Here is a 26,465-nt window from a genome sequence, read left to right on the forward strand (position 1 = left end):
ACAGTCTCAGAATAGCTTGAAAAAATAAAAGCATTCCAAAATTATTACCACTTCAAGTGATACATGTCAGATTTGAAAAAAATGGCTTGGTCCTTAAAGGGAATGTGTCGCTAGAAATTATTTTTATTATTATTTCAAAACCGGCTTAGTCACTAAGCGGTGAAGGAAATAGGCAATGACCTATTGGTGCATTAAATACCTGATCAACTCGTCTCGATGTATGTCAATTGACCCTCCTAATATGCCGAACCACTGCAGGAACTTATAGCATTGAGTCCATTTAGGACATTTTATATTTGCAGTGGCGTGACCTGCAGCATGCTCCGTGAATGTGTTAATGTGAACATACCATGCGCAGTAACCGGTTTAATGTTTCACTTGGGCTGATTGCAGAGGAAACCTTTCTGGTTAATAGTAAGTTGGGTTTTAAGAATCCATTTGAGATAAAACTGTGTGAAATGAGTGAGCTGTAAGGTTTCATTTGTTTGCTTTGGCCTCAGGTTTGTCTGGGAGGTTTACGCACATTCTTAAACCCAATGAAGGTTTTGGTTTTTTTTTCTCCCTCAGCCCTGCCTGGTATATCCTTTCTTTTTTTTTCTTCTCCCTTTTATGCGTATTTCCATCTTGGATCATTTATGCAGAAATCTGTCTCACATGTGCTCTTTTCTTCAGAGCCTCAAGTCTGATGAAGAAGCAGAAATTGCTAAGGAGCCTCAGATAGAAAACTTTGAAGCACAAGGTAAAGTTAATAATTTTTTTTAAATAAAGCGCGGTTGTGCTGCTGACGGCAATTTAATACAAATCCTAAAAAGTTTTAACTTTCAAAACCATGCGGTGATGCCTCTAGGCAGGCGTATACATGATCTGTCACCTAAAGACACTGACTAATGACTAACTATATCTGCATGTCAATGGTCTGTAACCTGTGAGACAACAGCTGCTGTGACACTACAAGTCCCAGCATGTCATGACATGGAATAGCCACTGATTGCAGACCACTTTGTACCATAATTTTAAAGCTGGCATAATAGGGTCCTGATAATTGTGGCAAGTTACAAAGCGATAACGTAGACATTTTTTTTTTTTTTTTTAACATTTCTGTCTTTTATGGGAGAGATTACATGGGGCATGGTTTTTTAGTAAAAGCTAAGGACAGATTTCGGAATGTTTTGTAGGTGGTTTGACACACAAGATTTCTGCTGGTAAACAAGCGCCGATTAACCCTTTCCCGCTGCAGCCATTATTTTGGATTTTTTTTTTTCCTCGCCACCTTCCAAAAGCCGTAACTATTTTATTTTTTATTTTCCATCAATATTGCCGTATGAGGGTTTGTTTTTTGCGGGACTAGGTCTAGATTTTCATGACACCACTTATTGTACCCTATAATGTAGTAGGAAAGTGGCAAAAAAGATTTGTGGGATGGAAAAGGAAAAAAAAACTATTCCTCAATCTTTTGGGGGGTTTTGTTTTTACGGCATTCACCGTGCGCTAAAAACGGCATGTTAACTTTTTATTTATGTTTGTCGTTTTTTTGTTTTGTGTTTTTTATGTTTTACTACTTTAACAAACATTTTTTTCCTTGTAAAACATAAAATTTGAGTTTTGTCGCCATATACAGAGGGCCATAACTTTTTTTTTTTATTCCGTTGATTGAGCGGTATGAGGGTTATTTTTTGTGGGGCGAGCTTTAGTTTCTCTTGGTATCATTTTAGGGCACATGAGACGTTTTCTGATCACTTTTTTTTTTCTTAAAAAAAATTAATTAGATCATGCAATATATCGTAATACTGATACTGTCCTATGAAGCCCTGCCGGAGGCCTTCGTCAGGCCCTTAAACTGCCATGCCAACCAACGGCACCCCGCGATCGCGTTGAGGGAGGCTGTTGCAACGTTACAGGGGGCAGCCCCCGGTTTCTAATAGTTTAAATGCCGCGGTCGCTGTTAATTTGCTGAGGTAATCGGGAGAAATTTCACCCCATGCTTCCAGAAGGCCCTCCCACAAGTTGGATTGGCTTGATGGGCACTTCTTGCGTACCATGCGGTCAAGCTGCTCCCACAACAGCTCTATGGGGTTGAGATCTGGTGACTGCGCTGGCCACTCCATTACAGATAGAATACCAGCTGCCTGCTTCTTCCCTAAATAGTTCTTGCATAATTTGGAGGTGTGCTTTGGGTTATTGTCCTGTTGTAGGATGAAATTGGCTCCAATCAAGCGCTGTCCACAGGGTATGGCATGGCGTTGCAAAATGGAGTGATAGCCTTCCTTATTCAAAATCCCTATTACCTTGTACAAATCTCCCACTTTACCTGCATAATTTAAAGGGTTAAACGAGTGTGATCCCGCTCATTACCCTGAAGCGTCGGCTGTAACATGCTCCATACTCTCGATCTATACGGCGGGCGTCGGGAAGGGGTTAAGTGTGCCGATTGGCGCTTATTTAGCTCCATTTACATGGAGCAATCCTTGTGCTGCATGGGGACAAACAAAATAATTTGTTCTCATACAGTTTGCATCATTGTCGGCAGTACATCTTTACGGTGTAAACTATAATTTTTAGTGCCACATAAAAGATGCCATCAGCTGATCACTGTACCCTTTTAGGGTGCAGTCACATGGCTGTTTTTGTTGCAGGAATTTTCTGTGACTGAAAATCCGTTCCATTCATCTGAATTGAAACTTTCAGAAATCTTTCTATTCAGATGAAGGGAACTGAATCTCAGTAACAGAAAATTTCTGCATCAAAATCTGCCCCGTGTGACTGCACCCTTACACTGGCAGATGATCGGGAAGGAGCGTTTCGCTCCCCTGATCCTCTAGGCCGTGTGCAGGATTTTGAAAAACTGCAACAAAAAAGACAATTTTGTTTCATCTAAGTGGAGCACATGTATGACAGACACCTGGTAAAGACCTTAGTACATTCCTTTAAAGGCTATGGAAATCTTTGAAGACTTCATTATGGTAAAAAAAAAAGTTTATAATAATGCTAAGTGCAACTTTGTAATTTTTGGTTTTTATTAAAAATTGTTCGTTATCGTTCACATCTAAGTTATGAACTTCGATGTGATCGATGATGCGCAGCACCCGCTGTCACCGAAACAGCCAATCCCGCTGACCTAACTGATTCGGATTTCAGCGCAAGATACAGCTTCTATGTATCCAGGATACAAAGCCGCTGTATCTCAAAAAGTAACTTTTTTTTTTTTTACTAAAAAACAATGAAAGTTGCACTTAACACTATAATACACTGTTTTAGTAAAAAAAAAAAGTCTTTGAAGCTTTCCATAGCCTTTAAGTTGTTTTATGGTGCATGTACATATTGCTGCAGTAATTGCCGCATGGCAAGAACCGCATGTCAAAACCACGCACTGTTTTTTTACTGTGAACTGCTGAGCTTTTAGCCATGTGGCCGGTACAGATAAAGCACAGAGATTCAATGTGTTTCACCTGTACAAGCCACGTGGCTAAAGACCACGATGCAGAATCAAGGCAAGTCTGTGTGCAGTTTTGCAATTTACAAAGCTCTGCTGCATTATTTACTGGCACCCTTAAAGGCCATGTACACCTTTTGAAAACTATTTTTTTTATACAGAGCAGCTGTATCTTGCGCTGGGACCTGAATCAGTCAGGTCAGCTGGACTGATGGGTTCAGTGACAGCGTGTCCTGTGTATCTGACGCGCAGGATCGAGCTGTTATCAATCACATCTAAGTTCATAACTTAGATGTGATCGATAACCGGTGGATCCTAAGTGTCAGACACGCAGGACACGCTGTCACTGAACCCATCAGTCCAGCTGACCTGCCGGATTCAGTTCTCTGCGCACGATACAGCTGCTCTGTACACAGGATACAAAGCATCTGTAGCTGAAAAATTAAAAACAATTTTTAATAAGTAATTTAAAAATTGCACCAATCGCACTGATGCACATTTTTATTAAAAAATAAATATTTTTTGTTTGTTTTTAAAGGTGTACATGGCCTTTAAGGAATATGTTGCACACGTTGCTCAAATGTCCCTTAGAGATCCTAGAACAGTGTGATGTATGGAAGAAGTTTCTTGCACCTCTAATATATTAAGGATGCATTGAGAATTTGTATACTTTGTTGTCAAAGCTAGGCAGATGCCGGGACCCTGGGTAAAAGTGTTCTTCAATCTATATATCAAGCTGTGGCGTGTACACTAAACCGAATTTGATAAAAAGAAAAGTCCGCAAAGGAGGTTGGGACAGACGGGGCTAAGTTAGTTGTCATGGACATGGTCTCTATGTATGGATCCTACTGTATGTATTACTTTTATATGCGCTCAGAAATAGTTTGGCAGCGATGACATTTACTCGGTCATGCACTTTACAGAGAAACTCCCATTTACAAGCGGATATCTGCAGATTTTGGACTATACTGTGGTTTTGATTGGTCCAAAATCAGTGATATATAGGTATACGTTTAAATTTATTGAAATACACTTGTTCTACCTGTATAAACGTTTAAAATAATTCTTTAATGATAATTTATTAAAATGTAGTAGGGCACAGAGTGCCAAAAGATCCAAATACAGGCGTTGGCAGCCAGATCAAGAGTGCACAGTAAGAGGAATGTGAAGTAGACAATCAACGTGCACTGATTAAACAGTGCCTGACAAGTCTGATGTAATTTTCAACACCTCTTTAGATGTGCTGGCAAATATTGGTAAGATCTGATTGCCACAGATTACAGGCACCGACATCTAGACCGACATCAGTGTCTCGTATGCGCCGTTATACTACTTGAACAGCTGAATATCAGCTGACCGGCATCTCGTGAACAAATACGAGTAATATCAGGCAATTCATACCCCTGAGGACGCTCCCCTAATGTGGTGCAGAAACGCGTAGGGAAGTGTGCCTGTAATCTGTGGCAATCAGATCTTACCAATATTTGCCAGCACATCTAAAGAGGTGTTGAAAATTACATCAGACTTGTCAGGCACTGTTTAATCAGTGCACGTTGATTGTCTACTTCACATTCCTCTTACTGTGCACTCTTGATCTGGCTGCCAACGCCTGTATTTGGATCTTTTGGCACTCTGTGCCCTACTACATTTTAATAAATTATCATTAAAGAATTATTTTAAACGTTTATACAGGTAGAACAAGTGTATACTGTGGTTTTGCATGTCTGCTGCGTGTTCTCAGTCCCAGATTTCTTTCAGTTTTGCTGTAGATTTTACCCATTGCAATGCAGAGGGTGAAATCTACACATGCTGAAAAGAACCTGCAAATCTGCAGCAAAATCGACAGAAGTTCCACTGTCTGTGAACGTGGCCTAAGACTCCCACAGACTGATGTCGCATGTTTCTTACCAAGGTTGGGCGCTTTGAAGCTGTCTGAATGCATGCCGTTCTTGTTGCGGTTTTTGCCTTTGTTTGGGGGGGGGGGGGGGAATAAAATGTGTTAAAGAACAGAAAATGTCCTATGAAACGTGTGTCAGTAGAGCTCTGTTTACATCACGTCTGTGATTTATGTTCGGTGTGTACGTGAGGAGAACTTCCCAAAGTATACATCTAGATTATCATTCGCCAAATGTATGCCAAAAGAATCTCTGTGGCACACGTTTACCCTATACTACAGTATAGCTGTTTTTTTTAGCAGTATAGAAAACCGACTACGCTTTTCAAAGCAAGGGTATAACCGCCAGTTTAAGGCCCTGTTCACACTGACATTTTTGCAGGCAGAAAATTCTGCCTCAAAATTTAGTCTGGAATCTTGAGGCAGAATTTGATCTCGTGGGGGAAAAAAACTCCTCCGCCACCCATTGAAATCAATGGGAGGCGTTTTCGGACGTTTTTTTGCCCCTTTTCCAACGTGGCTTCCGCATCAAAAAACGTGGCAAAAAAACTCTGTGTGAACAGGGCCTAAAAGAAAGATGTTGTGCAATATTTAGTATTTGAACTAATGCTTTTCTGATACTTCTGACCCTTTGTTAGGACAACTAAGGACATGGAACCCAGTGCTTTTTGACAGTCCCAGAAGATCTTCAAATGCTCATTCTGATATGACTGAAAACCAGGTGCGGGACATCTGGGAGGAGCTGGGCATCGGACACAATGGATACCTCAACAGACAAGAACTTGCCACTGTGTGTAAAAACATTGGACTTGAAGATCTCTGTGATGAGGTATGAGTAATTGAGTTTTGTAATCCAATTTTTCCAAAATTTTACTTAATTAGGGTAAGGCCATAATATCACTTTTGAACACAATTGGATGAAAATTCTGCTATGGGTTTGTATCTTTAGGCCGCTTAATGCTTGCCATGGTTTAATTTCTGTGTATCGTGCATGTTTTGTATTTTGTTTAGGAACTTGAAGACTTATTCAAGAAGCTGGACAGAGATGGAGATGGCAGGGTAAGCTTCCAGGAATTTCAGGCTGGATTGTTCAGCCATGCACCTTTGCCCACTGCCTCCACCCCACTCAAGAACAGACATGCCCTTTACCAGGTGGGTGGATGTAATCATAATGGTATCTGCTCCATAGTGTTAAGACCCCGACTGTCTTGGCCCTTAAAATGTTCATTTAAACTAGAATAGTAAATATAGTAAAATAATTTTCTAAAATACCATTCACTATGTAACCATTATAATCCGACATTTGGCGGTCCAGACTTCCAGGAACTTAGGCCTTTCGCTTCTATAGATTGTCTTCCAGTAACCCCCTTAATACCTGATGTATTATGGGACTTAATGACAACACACTTTTCTTACTTTGTAGTCTATTATACTGAGTTTTTTTGTGTGACAGAAGGGGCTTTTTAAAAAAATAAATAAAAATAACCATAAATAAACATACATTTTTTTTTCGACTGCGCTATTGATTCCGTCAAAACAACGGAACCCTTTCACAATGGTGACAAATGGAAACCATTCGCAAAGTTTCCATCACTATTGAGATCAATGGTGATGCAAACGGAAGCTAAGGTTTCCGTTGAGGGGTTCCCCCGACTGAAAGCGCCGACGGAACCCCTCAAAGCAAAGCAACACTGATGTGAACACAGCCTTACTCCTTCCATTTGCTTCCTCTTAATGCTTACTTACGCTTCTAAATAAATTATCTAGAATAAATACTTAATTAACCCATTTAAGGACTCGTTTACCACCCCTGTTACAATCCGTGTTAATGAGGGTATGTTCACACGCGGAGTCAAAAACGTCTGAAAACACGGAGCTGTTTTCAAGGGAAAACAGCTTCTGATTTTCAGACGTTTTTTAAGTCGCTCGCGATTTTCACAGCGTTTTTCGCTGCGTTTTTTACGGCCATTTTTGGAGCTGTTTTCTATAGTCCATGAAAAACGGCTCCAAAAACGTCCCATGAAGTGACCTGCACTTCTTTTTCATGGCTGCTTTCTTACGCGCCCGTTTTTCAGAAGCGCCACGTAAAAAACCGGCCCGTCGGAACAGAACGCCGTTTTTCCCATTGAAATCAATGGGCAGATGTTTGGAGGCATTCTCCTTACGAATTTTTCGGGCGTTTATGGCCCGGAAAATGGCCGTGTGAACATATCCTAATATGTACATTTTAATATGTCTCCTTATGGCAACACTTCCACCTGTGTACACTAGCTATTCAGAGTTGGCATTAGTGCGTCTGTTGATCCTGTATCACCATCAACATCCGAACTACCGATGTTTAACTCAATTAGGATATTGTGTGTGATAACTAGGACTCACAGAATCATCAGTGACCACACCAAATTGCTGATGTACACAGCCCAGAGTGAATCTGCCTGAAACATGCTAAAGGGGTTGTATACTACTGAACAGCTGATGACCTGTCCACAGGATAGGTCATCAGTATATCATCGGTGCGGGTCCGACACCCGGAACTCGCACCGTTAAGCCGCTTTGGCTATCTCTGGGCACCAAATGTTATGGCCCATTATTCTATGAACGGAGCTGGAAGCAGTTGGCTTTGTATATAGCATAGCGGCCGTGCTGCCGAACTGCGGGTCTGCTCCTATTCACTTGAATAGGAGCAATGCTGCAGTACGGTAGCTCGCTTCTATTCAGTGGCCAGAGCAAACTGCTTCCGGCATGTACGTCCGGTGCTCGGAAGCAGAGAGTGGCTTAACGGTGCGGGGTCCGGATTTCGGACCCCCACAGATAATGTACTGCTGACCTATCCGGTGAATAGGTCATCAGTTGTTCAGTAGTGTACAACCCCTTTAATGATACAGCGGTTTTTAATGAGAAAATTGTAAACCTTTAATTTCTTACCTATCCCCTTTGTACTGTACTGTTTTTATTCTCTGCCTCTCAGACTACGTGTGCGCTTCTAGGGATTGCCGAGATTGGGTATGCAGACGTAACCGCAAGGGGCTGGCACTTGTACTTGGTTATACATCTAAGCCTCCCCACCTGCTAGTGTAGGGACGTCATCACATGACCGCAAGCGGCTGTCGCTTGTACTTGGTTATACATCTCCCCACCTGCTAGTGTAGGGACGTCCTCACATGACTGCAAGGGGCTGCAATCTTAATCCATTCAGCCCTTCGCGGTCACGTGATCGGTGACGACATGAACAAAGAGGGGGAAGCGGCCCTCAGTCAGGTGGCGCGGTGTCTATACGTCCCAGCACAGGAAGACACTACAGAACTTTCTGTACCACGTGACTGAGGAATGTATCGGCACAACGGGGCATGTTTGATAAAGCATCTAAATTAGTAAGTGCACGGTTATGCTGAGATCAACATATTGGTGATTTTTTATTTTTTTTTTTGCCCCCTGGATAACCTTTTTTAATATGAGCTTTGCATAAGTTAACTTGCAGCTATTTGATTTAACTCTTCATATCTATGCTTAGCAGGTAGAAGAGAATAGCCATAACACAGCCTCACAGTCTCTACTCACGGGCTATGGAGGCTTTCATCTTTTCTCCAGCATTGATGATGGGACTGGCTTTGGAAACCCAGAGCAGATAATGATCATATGGGAGGAGGAAGGGATTCAAGACAGCAAAGATATATTAATGGTAAGGAGCTAATTCTACCAGACATCTGCTGTGAAACACGCCTTTCACTTTTTTTTTTTTACCCTCCAAAAAGTTTGTTCAATTTAAGATAAATCTGTTGTGCCTAGTTGAAACTGAAGCTTTAATTTGTAGCTACCTTAAATATTATGGCATTTATAGGCAATTATCTTCTATAATAATATCTGTATTAGTCAAGAGCAATTATGATAAGGTTGCAGGGAGAATCAAATGCACCCTGCAAGTACCATTGGCAGTACGTGTGCTATGTACAGCAGCCTGTATTCTGTGAATATTACAATGTACTAACAGCATTTCCACAACCGCAGCTAGTGGTCCACACCTAGAATACATTCTGATAACGCCAATTTTATCTGGTTGACGGCATCTATTCGAGTGGCAGGTTTTCCCTGTAAATTGTGAACACTGCTCCTTGTATAGGGAATGATAATTGGGCTGCATTTATCAAAACTGTCTAACAGAAAAACAGGCCTTTTTGCCCATAGCAACCTGGCACATGGCAATGTGCAACTTTCATTTTTACAGAAAAGTTTAACCCCTTCCTATTGGCAGCTGTATCGTTCGCGCTCCATGCCGTAATAGTACGTCTCGGGAGTAACGGCCGTTTCGGCCGTCCTCCCGACACATACAGGAGCTGTGACGCTGCTGTCTTGTTCAGCAGCTGTCACAGCTCCTACAGCGGGGACCGATCGCTGTGTCCCCGCTGATTAACCCCTTAAAAGCCACGTTCTATAGAGATCGCGGCTTTTTAGGGGTTAAGCTGCCATCGCCGGCCTGCTACGCGATAGCGGCCGGCGATGGTGACTATGGCAACCGGACACCAAACAATGGCGTCCGGCTATGCCATAGACGGAAGCCTAGTGGGTCCTGACAACGTCAGGACCCACTATGCTTGCTGTCAGTGAGTAGCTGACAGTTCTAATACACTGCACTACGCATGTAGTGCAGTGTATTAGAATAGCGATCAGAGCCTCCTGCCCTCATGTCCCCTAGTGGGACAAAGTAATAAAGTGAAAAAAAAGTTAAAAAAAGATGTGTAAAAATAAGAAAATAAAAGATTTAAAAGTAATAAAAGTAAAAATCCCCCTTTTTCCCTTATCAGTCCTTTATTATTAATAAAAATATATAAACAAACAAATAAACTATACATAATTGGTATCGCCGCGTCCGTAACGGCCTGAACTACAAAATTATTTCATTATTTATCCCGCACGGTGAACGCCGTAAAATAAAATAATAATAAACCGAACCACAATCACAATTCTTTGGTCACTTCACCTCCCAAAAAATGGAATAAAAAGAGATCAAAAAGTCGCATGTACCTAAAAATGGTACTGATCGAAACTACAGTTCGTTACGCAAAAAATAAGTCCTCGCACGACTTTATTGATTGAAAAATAAAAACGTTATGGCTCTTAGAATAAGATAACACAAAAAGTGAATGATTGTTTACAAAACTTATTTTATTATGCAAACGCCATAAGACATAAAAAAAAACTATAAACATCTGGTATCGCCGTAATCGTATCGCCACGCAGAATAAAGTGAATATGTCATTTATAGCGCACGGTGAACGCTGTAAAAAAAAAACGAAAAAAAAACAATAGTAGAATTGCTGTTTTTTAGTCACCACGCCACCTAAAAATAGAATAAAAACTGATCAAAAAGCCGCATGCACCCCAAGAAAACTACAATGGATTCCTCAAGGGGTCTAGTTTCCAAATTGGGGTCACTTTTGGGGGGTTCCCAATGTTTTGGCACCACAAGACCTCTTCAAACCGGACATGGTGCCTAATAAAAAAGAGGCCTCAAAATCCACTAGGTGCTCCTTTGCTTCTGAGGCCGGTGCTTCAGTCCATTACCGCCCGAGGGCCACATGTGGGATATTTCTCAAAACTGCAGAATCTGGGCAATACGTATTAAGTTGCGTTTCTGTGATAAATCCTTTTGTGTTATAAAAAAAATGGTATAAAGAGGATTTTCTGACAAAAAAAAAATGTAAATTTCACCTCTACTTTGCGCAAAATTTTTGTGAAACACCTAAAGGGTTCATAAACTTTCTACATGCTGTTGTGAATACTTTGAGGGGTCTAGTTTCTAAAATGGGGTATTTGATAGGGGTTTCTAATATATGGGCCCCTCAAAGCAACTTCAGAACTGAACTGGAACCTAAAAAAATAAATAAATGAGGCAATACTTCGCTTCTTACATTATACTGATAATGAGCCATGCCCACTCCGAGATGACCCCAGTTTTGACCGTTTGTATAAACGGAGACCCCTATTAGACCGTTCCAGTGCCCGGTTTTCCCAATCATACACCCCAAGAAGTGTATTTCTATTGATGAGTCCCTGGTACATTTTAAAGGGAGGGTTCAATTCCGCGAGTACCTGCCGGGTAAGAGGGCAAGGTATGGCGTGAAGATGTATAAGCTGTGAGAGTGCATCAGGGTATACCTACAGGTTTAGGATATATGAAGGAAAGGCCACCCCCAAACCAGACTGCATCCTGGACTACAATAGGTACATGGGAGGGATGGACTTGTAAGATCAAGCCCTGAAGCCCTACAGCGCCATGCGGTGTGGTATAAGAAGCTGGCCGGGAACATCATATAGATGGCTTTGTACAATGCGTACGTGCTACGTCGATGTGCAGGCCAGACGGGAACTTTCCTGGAATTTCAAGAGGTGATTATCAAGAACCTAATCTTTAGGGACCAAGAAGGGGGAGCACCCAGTACTTCTGGAAGCGAGCCCACACGCATCGTACCAGGGCAACACTTTCCAGGGGAAGTTCCCCAAACTGGCAAGAAGGGAAAAAGTCAAAAGAGGTGCAAAGTCTGCTATAAGAGGGGGATAAGGGAGGACACAATATATCAATGTGACACGTGTCCCGAATAACCAGAGCTCTGTATGAAAGTGTTTTAAAATTTATCATACATCCCTTGGTTTATAATTTACCCCAATTTTACTTACACTGATGCACTCCGCACAGCTTATCCCCCCTCGTCTTTCCCCTCTGGGCCCTGCTGTGTGTCCAGGCAGCTAACAGCCACATGTAGGGTATTGCCATACCCGGGAGAACCCACATTACAGTTTATGGGGTGTAGGTCTCCGGTCAAAATGGTCACTACACCTCTAGATGAATGCCTTAAGGGTGTAGTTTTTAAAACGGGGTCACTTCTTGCGGGTTTCAACTGTACTGGTACCTCAGGGGCTTCTGCATACATGACTTCGCACTAGAAAATCCCCAGTAGGCCAAATGGTGGTCCTTTCCTTCTGAGCCCTCCCATGGGCCCAAACGGCAGTTTATCACAACAAATGGGGTATTGCGGCACTCAGAACAAATTGCGCAACAGAATGGGGTATTTTGTTTCTTGTGAAAATAAGAAATTTTCAGCCAAAACTACATATTATTTGACAAAAATAATTTTGTTTTCATTCCCAGCCCAATTCAAATAAGTTCTGTGAAGAAACTATGGGGTCTAAATGGTCACATTACCCATAAATGAATTCCTTGAGGGGTGTAGTTTCCAAAATGGGGTCACTTCTGGTGGGTTTCCATTGCTTTGATACCTCTGGGGCTCTGCAAATGCGACATGGCACACGAAAACCAAACCAGCAAAATCTGTACTCCAAAGAACACACAGCGCTCCTTCCCTTCTGAGGCCTCCCATGGGCCCAAACGGCAGTTTATTGCCACAAATGGGGTATTGATGCACTCAGGAGAAATTGGGCAACAAAATTGAGTATTTTGTTCCCTGTGAAAATAAGAAATTTTGGTAAAAAATTACATCTTATTGGAAAAAATGACATTTTTTTTAATGTCACAGCCCAATTGAAATAGGTGCTGTGAAAAAACTGTGCGGTCAAAATGCTAACAACCATAAATGAATTCCTTGAGGGGTGTAGTTTCCAAAATGGGGTCACTTTTGGTGGGTTTCCATTGCTTTGATACCTCTGAGGCTCTGCAAATGCGACATGGCACCCGAAAACCAATCCAACAAAATCTGGACTCCAACAAACATATAGCGCTCCTTTCCTTCTGAGCCCTCCCATGGGCCCAAACGGCAGTTTATCACCACAAATGGGGTACTGCCACACTAAGGACAAATTGGGCAACAAAATGGGGTATTTTGTTCCCTGTGAAAATAAGAAATTTTGATCACAAATGACATTTTATTGGAAAAAATGACATTTTTTTCATTTCAGAGCCCAATTCAAATACGTGCTGTGAAAAAAATGTGCGGTCAAAATGGTAACAACAACCCTAAATGAATTTCTTGAGGGGTGTAGTTTACAAAATGGGGTCACTATTGGGGGATTCCTACTGTTTTGACACCTCAACACCTCTTCAAACCTGGCATGCTGCCTAAAATATATTCTAATAAAAAAGAGGACTCCAAATGCACTAGGTGCTTCTTTGCTTCTAGGGCTTGTCTTTTAGTCCACGAGCGCAGTAGGGCCACATGTGGGACATTTCTAAAAACTGCAGAATCTGGAAAATACATATTTAGTAGTGTTTCTCTGGTAAAACCTTCTGTGTTACAGAAAAAAAAATGAATAAAATTGAAATTCAGCAAGAAAAATGAAATTTGCAAATTTCACCTCCACTTTGCTTTAATTCCTGTGAAATGCCTGAAGGGTTAAAAAACTTTATAACTGCTGTTTTGAATACTTTGAGGGGGTCTAGTTTTTAAAATGGGGTGTTTTATCAGGGTTTCTAATACATAGGCCCCACAAAGCCACTTCAGAACTCAAGAGGTACCTTAAAAAAAAGGCTTTTGAAATTTTCTTAAAAATATGAGAAATTGCTGTTTATGTTCTAAGCCTTGTAACGTCCAAGAAAAATAAAAGAATGTTCAAAAAACGATGCCAATCTAAAGTAGACATATGGGAAATGTGAACTAGTAACTATTTTGGGTGGTATAACCGTCTGTTTTACAAGCAGATGCATTTAAATTCTGAAAAATGCAATTTTTTCAAAATTTTCTCTAAATTTTGCAATTTTTCACCAATAAACACTGAATATATCGACCAAATTTTACCACGAACATGAAGCCCAATGTGTCACGAGAAAACAATCTCAGAATCGCTTGGGTAGGTTTAAGCATTCCGACGTTATTACCACATAAAGTGAAATATGTCAGATTTGAAAAATGGGCTTTGAGCCTTAAGGCCAAAACTAGGCTGCGTCCTTAAGGGGTTAAGAACTTAAAACTCAGCTGTGATTGGTTGCAATGGGCAACAAGGTCAGATTTTTAGTCAAATTGTTTTGACTAAATTGTTCATGGTACAATTCCAGAACACAATTTTTAAAATCTAAAAAGTGGCTCAAAGTCTAATCTTGGTAAAATCAATCTGTAATCTTTCATTTTTAACTAATGGTTTCTGTTTGACTTTTATTGATCTTTTATGCAATCCTGATAAATATAGCTCACGCTGAGTGTATAGTAAACGGGTACTTTTATTTACACCATAGATTTCATTTTTACCTTTTAATATATTTCATCTTTGAAAATCCCTACTATATGAATAACATGCCGTCTTCTCTATAGAGCCTGGATTTTAATGTAGAAGAACACGTGAACCTTTTGGATCTCACCACCGCTTTAGACAACGAGTTAATTGCAACAAAAAACAGAATATATCTGGCTGCGTTAGCATCTTACAAGCATGAGTTACATCACCAGCAGTAAGTACGATCCAGCTTGAAAATTAGTTCTCTATGATCCCTAATCTGCCACATGTAAACCTGTATCCTGATACTTTTAATGGGGTTGACGTATTAAAGTGGTTGCGTGGGATTAAATCTTTTTTTGATAAAACCGGAAAGCTGATAAAATAAAATAACCCATATGCCACTCCAGTTCCGGTGGTCTCTGCTGTTTTTGTTGACTTCCCTGCAGCGACGACGTGCCCATCACACACATGACTACTGTAGCCATCGTGGTGAGTTTAGCATGAATGGCACAAGTCAACAAATACAGTCCGGGACCTCCGGAGCGGTGATGCTGGTGCGTTGGGAGTTTAAACCGGTGAGTATTGTATCTTTTATTTTATTATTTTTACTGCTCTTGGCAAAAAGGTTTAAATCCCAAACATTCCCTTTGAAGACTATTCTGTCCATATGCACTGCTCTGGACTTCCTTTATGAGCCTTAGTGGAGAGACACTAATCCAGGGCGGCTCTTGCCATGGTGGACATGGCCTGTGGGTGTATTACATGGTTGGCCATTTCATCAAATGGCCAGCAAATAATACTGCATGTACCCTGCTGAGGCCACGTCCGGGGAATTGTATGGCCAAATAAAACTTCCCCTGGTGATAACTGATCGCTGGGGGCTCAAGGTGCTGATTCTGCTAGCAGCTGTAACATTATATATATTATATTATATTTATATATATATTTTTTTGGTAATCATTTATTTGCAGTAGCCAAAATGATCAGATTTCTAAAGAGAGGGACAAAGTTAAAAAGGATCTGGACAGAGCGGAAAAAAGGAACCTACAGCTAGCCGATGAAGTGGATGATCATAACTCGGTGATGGAGAGTCTCAATGAGAGCAAGATCAAGTGAGTTGATATGTGGAGCTGCACTCTGCTTTTTTTTGTGAAATACACGAACACCCCCCCCCCCCTCCCTATGTCCTCTTTTCTGTTTATGTAGAATGTTGGGTTTTGTTTGTGTGTTAGCAGCACCTACCTTAGAGGGATTGCACATTACTGCTACGGGCCTTTGATGGGAGGGGGCTGATACTAAGCTGATTCCCCTGTTTGTTCTAATATTGTCATGGCAGCTACTTGCACCCACCGCTAGAAGGAGCTCGCTATATACGAAGTTATACAGCTCCCATAGAATACAGTTCTAGTTGTATAGATCTATTTGCAGTTGGCTCCCCCTAGTGGAGGCTTCATGCAGCCAAACTCCCTAGTCAGCACAGAACTTTGGACCTTTTAAAATGGAATGGTGGACATTAAATTTAATAAAGCCGTAGTGCGTTTGGCTAAGCTCTTTGTGACGAATGACGCCCTATGATTTCGGTGTATACCCCTGGTGTGTTATATTAGTAACTTATATTCTACAGGGATTTGGAGCAGGAGTACAAACAACGCCTTTCCGTGATTCGCTCAGAGCTGGAAACTGAGAAAGATCACTTTCTACAACAATCTGAACAACAGAAGAGAGAACTGGAGACAGATCTTGCTAATTTCCAGGAGGAAGAGGCCTATCTGAGAGAGAAGCTTAACTTGTCAATAAAGGCAAGAAATACTTTACCCTTTTAACACATCTGTAGCGTAATTTGGCCGCTTACTGGTAAACTTGATATCTTCTACAATATTGGAATCACTGTTCTTCTCAGCTTTTCACCAGCAGAGGATCCTCTCTCCAACTCTGAAGGTCCTTCTAAATACAGCTAATTCATTCCCTGTTGATGAGACTTTGTTTAGCTAAGTGTATCTATCTATCGATAATATTTTTATTACCATCATTGCTTTCCCCCCTCCCCCGTGTGTAGCCTGCTTTTTCGGCTGACTCGGGCTAAAGTTAGGTCATATTTGACCAGGAAATCTTTTATGCGAAATAATAAACTCTTAATCGCATAGGTAATAGCTAAAGGGTACGCCATCGCTTTTGCTCAGTAGGTGTCTGACCACTGGGGCCGCTACTGATCCTAAAAATGAAGGGTCTGCAGCACTGATCTAAGTTTTCACTGCACATTGGAGCCCCTGGCTGTGCAGGGGACGGCAGCTACCTCCATTTACTTGAATGGCTCTGTGCTGCAGTTCCCTACACAGTGGGTGGCCCTGTGCAGGGAAAATCCGTGAAGGATACACGGCACTAAATCAGCTATGCAGCCTTTTCATTCTCCGGATAAGTGATGGTACCAGTGACCGGACCCCTACTGATCATGAAGTAATGGTATGTCCTAGGGAAAAGTTATTGCTTTATAAGGTGGGAATAACCCTTTGTGTAGTTATTCCCATGTTAAATTGATAATGCGCCAGATCACCAAATGAATTTTAAAATGGTATACGTTGCCTGTAGAACTATGCAAGTGGTAACCTCATTGAAGAGAACCCTAATAATATTTCGGACTCCTTCTCTTTCTCATACCATTTTTATGTTGGCTATCGAGCTGCTTCAATTCTTCTATATTCTCTTTACTAAATTGCATTACAGGAGAACAGCCGATTACAAAAAGAAATGGTCGAAGTTGTTGGAAAACTCTCCGAATCAGAACATCAAGTGTTAAAACTTCAAACAAGCATAGATAGTTTGCTGAAAGAAAAGGTAACCATGCACCCATCTTCGTAATGTAGCTTTATGTACTAGATTTGCTTTAGGGGCAGCAAATATGCAAATAAAATGTCGGCCAGATGCTGTATAAATATGGTACATACGCCTGCGCCCTTTTCAATTCCATATCTGCTCCACAAAACTGGCGGGTGTTTCATTTTTGCTCTGGTTATGGTGCCTACACCGCTATTTCAATGAATTACTATGTGATGTAAATGAGAAACCTCAAATATGTTATTAATGATCTCCTAATGTGCTTGTGTAACAGAAACTGGCAGATCCTCATAGCGTAGAGTTAATCACTCAGGAGGAGAAATTTGCAGAGATAATCAGGCAGTATGAAATACAATGCCGGGTGAGTAGGGGGGATTTATTTTTGTGTTCGCTTATATTATGCAGTTTATAATCTTATTTTTTCCAGTGTGACATTCCCTTTTTAAAATCCCAATTCTCCCCCATAAAGCTGATCTTGCTCTATACTGTATCTTCGATCATTATTTATTTGCAGCATCTGACACACTCCTAAACACTGCTTAAGGGTCAGTTCACACTTTCAGGATTTGATGAGGATGAACTCCGCATTTTGAAAACGAAGTGCGGATTTCTTATGGTGCGGATTTTAACATCTAATTGATTTCTATGATGAAAATGCGCAATTAATACGCATTGAATCCAGCGGGGAATGGACACGCTGCAGATTTAAAATTTCTATCTGCCTCTAAATCCGCAATGTAAAAATACGCTGCATGTGGTTTGGGATTGTAGAAACCCATCTACTTACGTTGTACAGTAAAATGATGCGGATTTGCTCTGTGTATTCCGCAATGCAAATCTGCATCAAACACTGAACGTGTAAACTGGCCCTTATAGTTACAGGTACCTGTGATATTTGTATGTGTTGATCTGGAGAGGGGTCCCAAAACTTTTTTGGTGTGAGCGTAGTATTGCACTACTTGAAGGGGGCCGCACTGACAATTTGAAGGGAGTCTGTCACCAGATGTCAGTATTGAACTACCAACAGGCTATTCTAGATTAGGCTAACCTGATTTTGTTGTGTATTGTGTTTTTCCAGTGCCTCCTTTGAAGAGAAAAAGCTTTTATTACATTTATGCAAATTAGCATTTTGGAGCAACGAGGGTGTCACCGGTGCTCCAAAATGCTCAGTTGTGCCGATTTTAGAACGGTGACTTAGAGGTTGTACTGCGCATGCGCTGCATCCTAACAGGCGCATGCGCAGTATAATCTTTATGCTCATCATTCTAATCGGCACAACTGCGCATGCGCCGATTTAGGATGTAGGAACGCGCGTGCGTTCACTACACTACGTGGCCAGGCGTGAACTCGCCCAGTACGCTGCCTGGCTCCTGTCAATTAAAGGCAGCCGGGAGGGGTATGGTTGAACTTGGGAATGACTAGGGCATATTGGAGCAATGGTGATGCCATCCTTGCTCCAAAATGCTAATTTGCATAAATGTAATAAAAGCTTTTTGTCTTCAAAGGAGGCGCTCTGTAGAAAAACATAATACACGTCAGAATCAGGTTAGCCTAATCTATAATAGCCTGTTTGTAGTTCAATGCAGATATCTGGTGACAGACTCCCTTTAACACTCGGTTAAATAAGTTTTATATGGAACGTACTTTACAAATCCTTTAATGGGCATTTGACACCTATTTTGCATTTTTTGCATACACCCTCTGGTATGAGTCTTCAGACTTTTTTTTCGTGTGTATGTCCCATAACGGATTACTGGAACTGTCTGGCTTTTACTTGATTTGTATTTTACACTATAAAAGGGGATCTGTCCAGTTTTTAGATTGCATTATGTCATATGTATGCTTTGTGCAATCTGGTTTTCTTTTTTTTTTTTCTGTATTGCACTTCTGTATCTTGTTTTATATCTCCCTATAATGAAACTATTTAAAAAAAATACCAAGAATAAAACTTTTGTATTTTTGCATATAGAAGTGTGTCGCTCAGACTCCCGAGACTTGGTTCAAAGTCTTTCTCCCCTCTAACGTTCCCACAAGATTTAGAATTTGATTGTATTCATCTAGCATCATTGTCTGTACTATCCGAGTGTTCTAGAGAAGAAGCTGGCTGGAACAACTGCTGCTTTTACACAGTCTGCCTACTGCCAATGTATTAAATATGAGAATGAGGGCCCAGTGACCCCTGTCACCGATTCCTGGCCACGATTCTCTCCCTGCAGTTCAATTCATTCTCCCATAAAGTCTATGGGAATTGCAGAAAGAGCTGAGCTAGCGGGCCTAAGGCCTGGTTCCCACGTAGCGTAAACGCTGCGGATTTTCTGCAAAGGAATTCTGTGTGGAATTTCTGCATCATTTACAGTGGCAGCAAAGTAGATGAGATTCAGAAAATCTCATGCCCACGCTGCGTAAAAAAACTGCAGCCTAAACGTTAATAAATTGACCCGCGGTGTGGAATTTGATTCCGCATCGTGTCAATTTATGCTGCGTTTTTTGTTGATTTTTCCATTGCGGGTTTTCTCCATTTGAATTCAGTGGGGATGCGACTACGCCGCAAAAATCGCAACTACGGAAATGTAAAAAAATTATACTTACCCAGAACGTCCTTCTTCTTCCTGCAGTCCAGCCTCCAGGGATGACGTTGCATCCCATGTGACCGCTACAGCCAATCACAAGCTGCAGCGTCGTCATTGGAGGCTGGACCGGACTGCAATGGAGGGAAGCGTCGGCATAACAACCACCTACGTAAGTGTGAGCGGTTTTTACCGCTGCTTTCCGTAGCGGAAATCCCATCAGAAAAAAAAACGTTGGTACGGTTTTCAGACGGAATGTACTGTGGGTTCCAGGTCCGATACGCTGCGTGGTTTTTACGCAGCGTATCCGTCCTGTGGAAACCCGGCCTAAATATTTAAGACTAGGCTACCCTTTTTAACTAGAGTACTTTTGTAATGGCACACTGTGCATTACCACTAGCTCATACTACAAATTAGATCATCTCCATTTCTCATATTTATTTTTGTACTTCTTCCTTTTTTTTTTTTTTTAACTTAAAAATGTCTGACTGCCATTTTACTGCTGCGGATACCTAGAGGGTAAAGGTGAGCCTGAGTTTGTGTGAGGACTCCTAATGTTGGGTGTTTCTGCATGTCAATTCATAACTGCTGTGCCCTGTAAAATGCTCGAGTAATGCATGCTATTAATGATCAATGAAAATCTTCATTTACCTTCCAAGTTTTTACTAGTGTATATGATTCAGGCCAAGGAAACGTCCTTATAATGATCTACTAATTGTATGTGGACTAATTGCATTTGTGGTTATGTTCTAGTTTAAAGGCTATGTCCACTTATATTTTTTAAATTATTATTTTTTTCATAAAACTTTGTTTTATCTGATTTTAAGCAACTTTTAAATAGATTTTTTTTAATTAAAAAAATGTTTTTACTTTTTAAGATACAGCCTCTATGTATCCTATGTACCTAAATCTGTATTGTTCTGTCAAAGCCGATTCCGTCGGGTCAGCTGCACTGATGGATCGGCTGAGTGCTGGTCGTCCTGTGTGTGTCTGACATATAGGATCCAGCGAATAACGTTCACATTTAAGTTCGTGAACTTGGATGTGATCGTTATTTGCTGGATCCTGTGTGACTGAGACATGCAGGGCCAGCTTTCAAAGGTGTACATTTCCTTTAAAGGGGTTTTCTGGGAGGCCAACCTCGATGGCCAGCCTAGAAATATCAGCTATGTTTACTAGAGTAAAAAAAGAGGGTGTAGTTTTACAAGAGCATAATTTAAACACAACATTTTATCTTGCACGCCATAAAGATATTTAAGATCATACACGTCAATTATAGCGTAATTCTGAACTATTATAACTGTATTTTCCATTCTGACGTAGTTCTTCTCAGACAGTCCGACACTGACTGCCTCCAACCAGGGAGTTATGCTCTGTTCACATTACATCTGTTATGTATGTATCTGTCTAACTTGAATAACCAAACGTATGCAAAAAGTGTCCCTTTTGGTATACGGTTGGCCGGTATACATCAGCATACTCTTTATAACTGTGCTGAAAAGTATAGCCGACTACATTTTTAAATACAAGGGGATCCCACCAAATAAAAATAGGGAACCACATGGTATACGAGACATTCCATGGGCACCAATGGCGCTGGTTGCAGTATGGTGGCCATTATAGAGGTGGTGACTCATGCTACAATGCAATCACTGCAGCACAGGTTACCTTTGCACCAATCATGAGCCTCACGTGTTATTTTTGTTTTACTGGACGATTTCTTACCCTATTTATTTAATGGGTTTTCTTCTGTAGGAATTACGTGATCGAAATGATGAGCTTCAGATTCAGTTGGAGACTCTGCAATCCCAGCTCAGTGAGAGCAGGTATTCCCGTTTATTGGCCAAGATGAAAGACAACAAACTGCTGCACCATAAGGCGAAAGATAGGATTGATGATGGTCAAAGTAAGTCTCCGCTGTACTGTATGTGTAAACAATGCACGATACCGCTATACCTCCCGCCATTATCAAGTGTTGCCGGTTACCTGAAGTTAACTATTACAACTATGCACAACAGAGACTGCAAAGAAGGGGATTCCCTTGAAAGCCAGAAGAAGTGCCTCAGCTGCAGGTTCCTGTGGTAAGTAACAACCACTTTTTTCCAGGGGACATGGCTTTATGGGGGGTTACATTTTACATAGCTAGAGGTTCTCTACAATCCTAATCCTTCTCTTTAATCGGCACAAGAAGCGAGAAAGCAGGAGAGGCCTTTCAAGCGATTTCGGTGCAGAAAACATGCGTATTCGTCACCGAAAGCCACTTGAGGACCGCCCACAAACAGCGTTCTCCAGATTTTAATGTGAAACCAATCATTGTTTATATGGTGCAGAATTTTACACGCATGGAATTAAAAGCAGTGTCGCAAAAAAACAATCTGACTCAGATTCTGCGTGTAAACTGATTTAGGTAGTTGCATGCGGATTAGCCCCATAGAATTGGATTAATCTTCGGGCGGATCCAATGCAGGTGATTCTGCAAACCCGTGGCGGAAATTGGATGGTCGGCCTCCGATTCATGCTGCGGATTCTCTTGGCAAATCCACGTCCCGATTTTCCACTTGAAACATCTGTGGTGTGATCGCCTTAGTGACCGACAATCCTGATGTTAATTGGTCACTTTTAGAGCAAGTTCAGATGCGGCAGATTTGAATTCCAGACAGGCCACAGTGGAAATCTGCAACAGACATTTTGTAATTTTTTGGTTTCTTTAGCTTTTTAGTTAAAGAGACTCTGTCACCACATTAGAAGTGCCCTGTCTCCTACATAAGGAGATCGGCGCTATAATGTAGGTGACAGTAATGCTTTTTATTTAAAAAACCGATCTTTTTTCACAACGTTAGGAGCGATTTTATGCTAATGAGCTTTCTTAATGCCCAAGTGGGCGTACTTTTACTTTCGACTAAGTGGGCGTTGTACAGGGGAGTGCATGACGCTGACCAATCGGCATCATGCACTCCTCTCCATTCATTTACACTGCACTAGCGATATCGCTATGTGCAGCCACATACACAAACCCTAACATTACTACAGTGTCCTGATAATGAATACACATGAAATCCAGCCTGGACGTCATGTGTACTCAGAATCCTGACACTTCTGACTCTTTTGTGAGATTCCAGCAACGGATACGATTTCTCGCGAAGCTGCACATAGTGATATAACTATATCTTTAGTGCAGTGTAAATGAATGGAGAGGAGTGCATGATGCCGATTGGTCAGCGTCATGCACTCCTCTGTACAACGCCCACTTGGTCGAAAGTAAAAGTACGCCCACTTGGGCATTAAGAAAGCTCATTAGCATAAACTAAAATCGCTCCTAACGTTGTGAAAAAAGATCGGTTTTTTAAATAAAAAGCATTACTGTCACCTACATTACAGCGCCCATCTCCTTATGTAGGAGATAGGGCACTTATAATGCAGATGTTGCAGAAAACTGTGTGGAAAATAGCCTGTGATGCAAAATTTACCTTCTGCAGCATGCCGTCTGTTGTGGAGGAGCAGCGGATTTGCCCCGGATTTCAGTCTTTGTAATTCGAAAACTGAAATCTACAGCCAGTCCGCTGCTAAATCCGCCTTGTCTGGATGAACCCTCAAATATGCAAATTTTTTTTGCAGATTCGTTTCGTATTTGCAGCAAAATCTGCAGTGGAAAATTTCCGCTACGTCTGAAAAGGGCCCTTAGACTCTTGAGGCCCAAAATGTCCCTTTCCTGCTCCTCCTATGACTCTTTCGTTAAAAGCGCTAACCACTCCGGAATACTGGGACGCTAATAACTGTTCTTAGGACTTCCGTTGACATGACCGTTCTCCATGGCTTTTCATGTCATTCTGTCCTATTTACGACTGAGAATTGTGTCCTGTTGTGCTCACACCTGTACAGCGCCTGCCTGTCACTCTTTGTTTTACTCCCCTCCCGCCGCCCATTAAGACAGCTACACACGTGAAATTTCTGCCGGCTCCACCGTAAAAACATGAATGCTCGGCTGTTAATTTCTTTTCGGAGAGAAGAATAAGCCGCCTTTGGCAGCGGCTTTCCTCATGGTAGACCGAAGGATTGGGAATGCTGAATGAGCATTACCTTTCTGGTTAACCCATAGATCACATCAAATCTGCCTTATGATATGAGGTTTCCAAACTAGACATCCCTTCTTAAACCCCCATAAAGGGTTTTGTTTAAGCATTAATAACACCAGTCGATTGAATATATTTCTCACATCCCTATAGCAGTTTTACAGCTTTGTGTATTTTAATTTTAGGGCTTACAGCTAGCCCTATGAACATGGAAGCTGAACTGACGAAGCATCAAGTGAAAGAACTGCAGCAAGAAATCCAGGACCTCAAAATACAACTTGAAACTAAAGTGAGTGCAGAGGAGGGAAATACATTTTGAAAATCATGCAAATTTTTTTTTTCCCCCTAATATATATTCTATATAGTTGATTGATTGTAATTTTCTTGACTTCAGTATAGACTCTAGAAACAAATCTCTAGGACAAAAGTTTTCAGTGGGGCTAAAAATATAAATTCTTCATGTTTTTTATTTTTATTTTTTTGTGTTTTATTCTTGGTGTTAATTCTAAATAATAAATATGACAGCCGTTTTCCCAGTCGTAAATGAGTTGGAGAAAGTGATCTCATAATGCTCGCTTTATTTCCTTCGACGTGTTATAAATGTCTGATAGATGTAAGATCCCGCTGCTATGGCGATTGATTTTTTTTTTTTTTTTTTAAATAATCCACACAGAATTTTTTACATATTTAGAATAAAAAATAATGTTCAAGTTTGGCAATTCTCTTTAAAACTCCTGGATCCCATTTTCATTTGCATACAGGGCATTAAGCCTACAAAACTCCATTCTCCTAGGAGACCGCAATATGTTCTGAGCACATCGCCTTTCCCCAGGCGGACATCTACTTGGCTGACCAGAATTGAGCACAACTTAGGGTTCATTTACACTATTTCATTTTTGCCGTAACAACGAGCGCCGATCATCGGGACAGTTTGTTGATTGGCACTCGTTTCTCCTTTCACAGGGAGCTATGTATGGAGACAAGCGCTCGTCGCTACTATCTCTCGTCCCCATACATTTAGGCTGCAGAAACTATGCTCAGCTGATGAAAGAGCGTTTGCTAGTTTATCGACTAATCATTGCCCTGTTTACACGGGGCAATGATCGGGAATGTGCGTTCTGTTAACACTTGTTTGCCTGATTATTGGCCCGTGTAAAAGGGCCCTTACAGTCCTGTGCAGACCATAGACCAGCTTTGGTTGAGCACCTATTGGTGTTTAGAATATGGTTTAAAGAGGCAAAGATGGAGCTTTAATTTAAACCTTCTGCCAAGTGACCAACTATTCTAGATAATCGTCCTGTTAACTGTAGTTTTTGCACTGTCAATAGGTCTTTAAAACACGATCACATTCTTTTAGGTGAACTATTATGAGAGGGAGCTTGGATTAATGAAAGCAAACTTTGAAAAAGAAAGAAAAGACACTGAACAGAACTTCAAATTAGAAATCAGCGAGCTGGAGGAGCAGAAGGCAGACCTGGAGGAACTCAATGCGAAGTATCAAGAGGTCATAGATGGCTTGAGAGAACAACTCCCCAAATCTGGCCACATCCAAGAACTAGAGAAAAAGTTTGAAAAGGAGAGAGCTGCAACGGAAGTGTATTATGCCAAAGAAATTTCAGCCCTGGCCCAGAGGCTGACGGAGGAGAAGCAACAGCTGACGGAGGATCTAAAGAGGACACACCAGCATGAACTGCATTCCGTGAGGTCTGATATCACATATTTACTCTATGGTATTCTAGAATAGACACATTACTCCAGAGTAGTCCTATGACTTGTCTGATTGCAATTGTCCATTCACTTCCGTCATATGAATTGATGGCATCACCTAGCCTGCCTCTTGCTGACTTTAAATGCTTGCTGGGGCCACCTTGATTTCTGATTCCATGTATTGTATGCAGCTGGACTGCTATATAATAAGGCATGATTATTTTCTTGGAGGAATGCTGCCCTTCATGCATGGCTTTATGTTCTTTGCCTTTTTGTATTAGTTTACATGTCTTCTTTATATGTTTATGTACATTGCAGGACTGTTTGTAAATAACCACTTAAACTGCACTTAATGTATGCGAGGCTTTCTTTTTTTTTTTTTTTTTATACCACCTTTCATATAAAGAGTATAAAATGCATAGCTATTTTACTGTCAGAGGAGGTTCTCCATGCCACTGTGTGTCTCTCCCTCTGTCAGGAGGATTTAGCTGTGCCTTACCACTGGTGCTGGTCACTTGCCACAGGTTTTATTGATACATTCTAGCTATATTAACAAAGAACACCCTATTTTTGGCTGTAACATGTCATTTTTAGGATTCGGATCCACATGACTATTAAACATATTTTAAGTTTGCTAATATCTTTGCTTCAGTTTCTTTTCATTTGATCTATTAGTTTACCCTTTAAATGGAATCTGTCAGCAGTTTTGAGCCCTCAAAACTGCTGACTGTATTGTATGGAGGAGGGGAGGGCAGTGTAACTATCTTATGTCGGTCATGCAAGTTGTTTGTCTGCTGACAGATTCC

The 26,465-nt window shown here is 41.2% G+C and overlaps 1 protein-coding gene across 5 annotated transcripts in view; it reads left to right on the forward strand.

The window, feature by feature from the left end:
- NINL (ninein like) overlaps positions 1–26,465 on the forward strand; it is a 116,312-nt gene that overhangs the window by 53,921 nt on the left and 35,926 nt on the right. For 4 of the 5 annotated variants that reach the window (XM_075862929.1, XM_075862924.1, XM_075862928.1 and 1 more), the window contains exons 5-17: positions 673–739; positions 5,963–6,153; positions 6,336–6,476; positions 8,836–9,003; positions 14,579–14,715; positions 15,455–15,595; positions 16,108–16,282; positions 17,205–17,315; positions 17,590–17,676; positions 21,638–21,788; positions 21,901–21,963; positions 24,138–24,241; positions 25,310–25,656. In XM_075862929.1, coding sequence (XP_075719044.1) covers positions 673–739; positions 5,963–6,153; positions 6,336–6,476; positions 8,836–9,003; positions 14,579–14,715; positions 15,455–15,595; positions 16,108–16,282; positions 17,205–17,315; positions 17,590–17,676; positions 21,638–21,788; positions 21,901–21,963; positions 24,138–24,241; positions 25,310–25,656 — 1,883 coding nt within the window. The remainder of the gene's footprint in view (positions 1–672; positions 740–5,962; positions 6,154–6,335; positions 6,477–8,835; positions 9,004–14,578; positions 14,716–15,454; positions 15,596–16,107; positions 16,283–17,204; positions 17,316–17,589; positions 17,677–21,637; positions 21,789–21,900; positions 21,964–24,137; positions 24,242–25,309; positions 25,657–26,465) is intronic. The other variant, XM_075862927.1, reaches the window with a different exon arrangement.

The sequence above is a fragment of the Rhinoderma darwinii genome, chromosome 4, assembly GCF_050947455.1.
Source record: "Rhinoderma darwinii isolate aRhiDar2 chromosome 4, aRhiDar2.hap1, whole genome shotgun sequence".
NCBI classification, from domain to species: domain Eukaryota; kingdom Metazoa; phylum Chordata; class Amphibia; order Anura; family Rhinodermatidae; genus Rhinoderma; species Rhinoderma darwinii.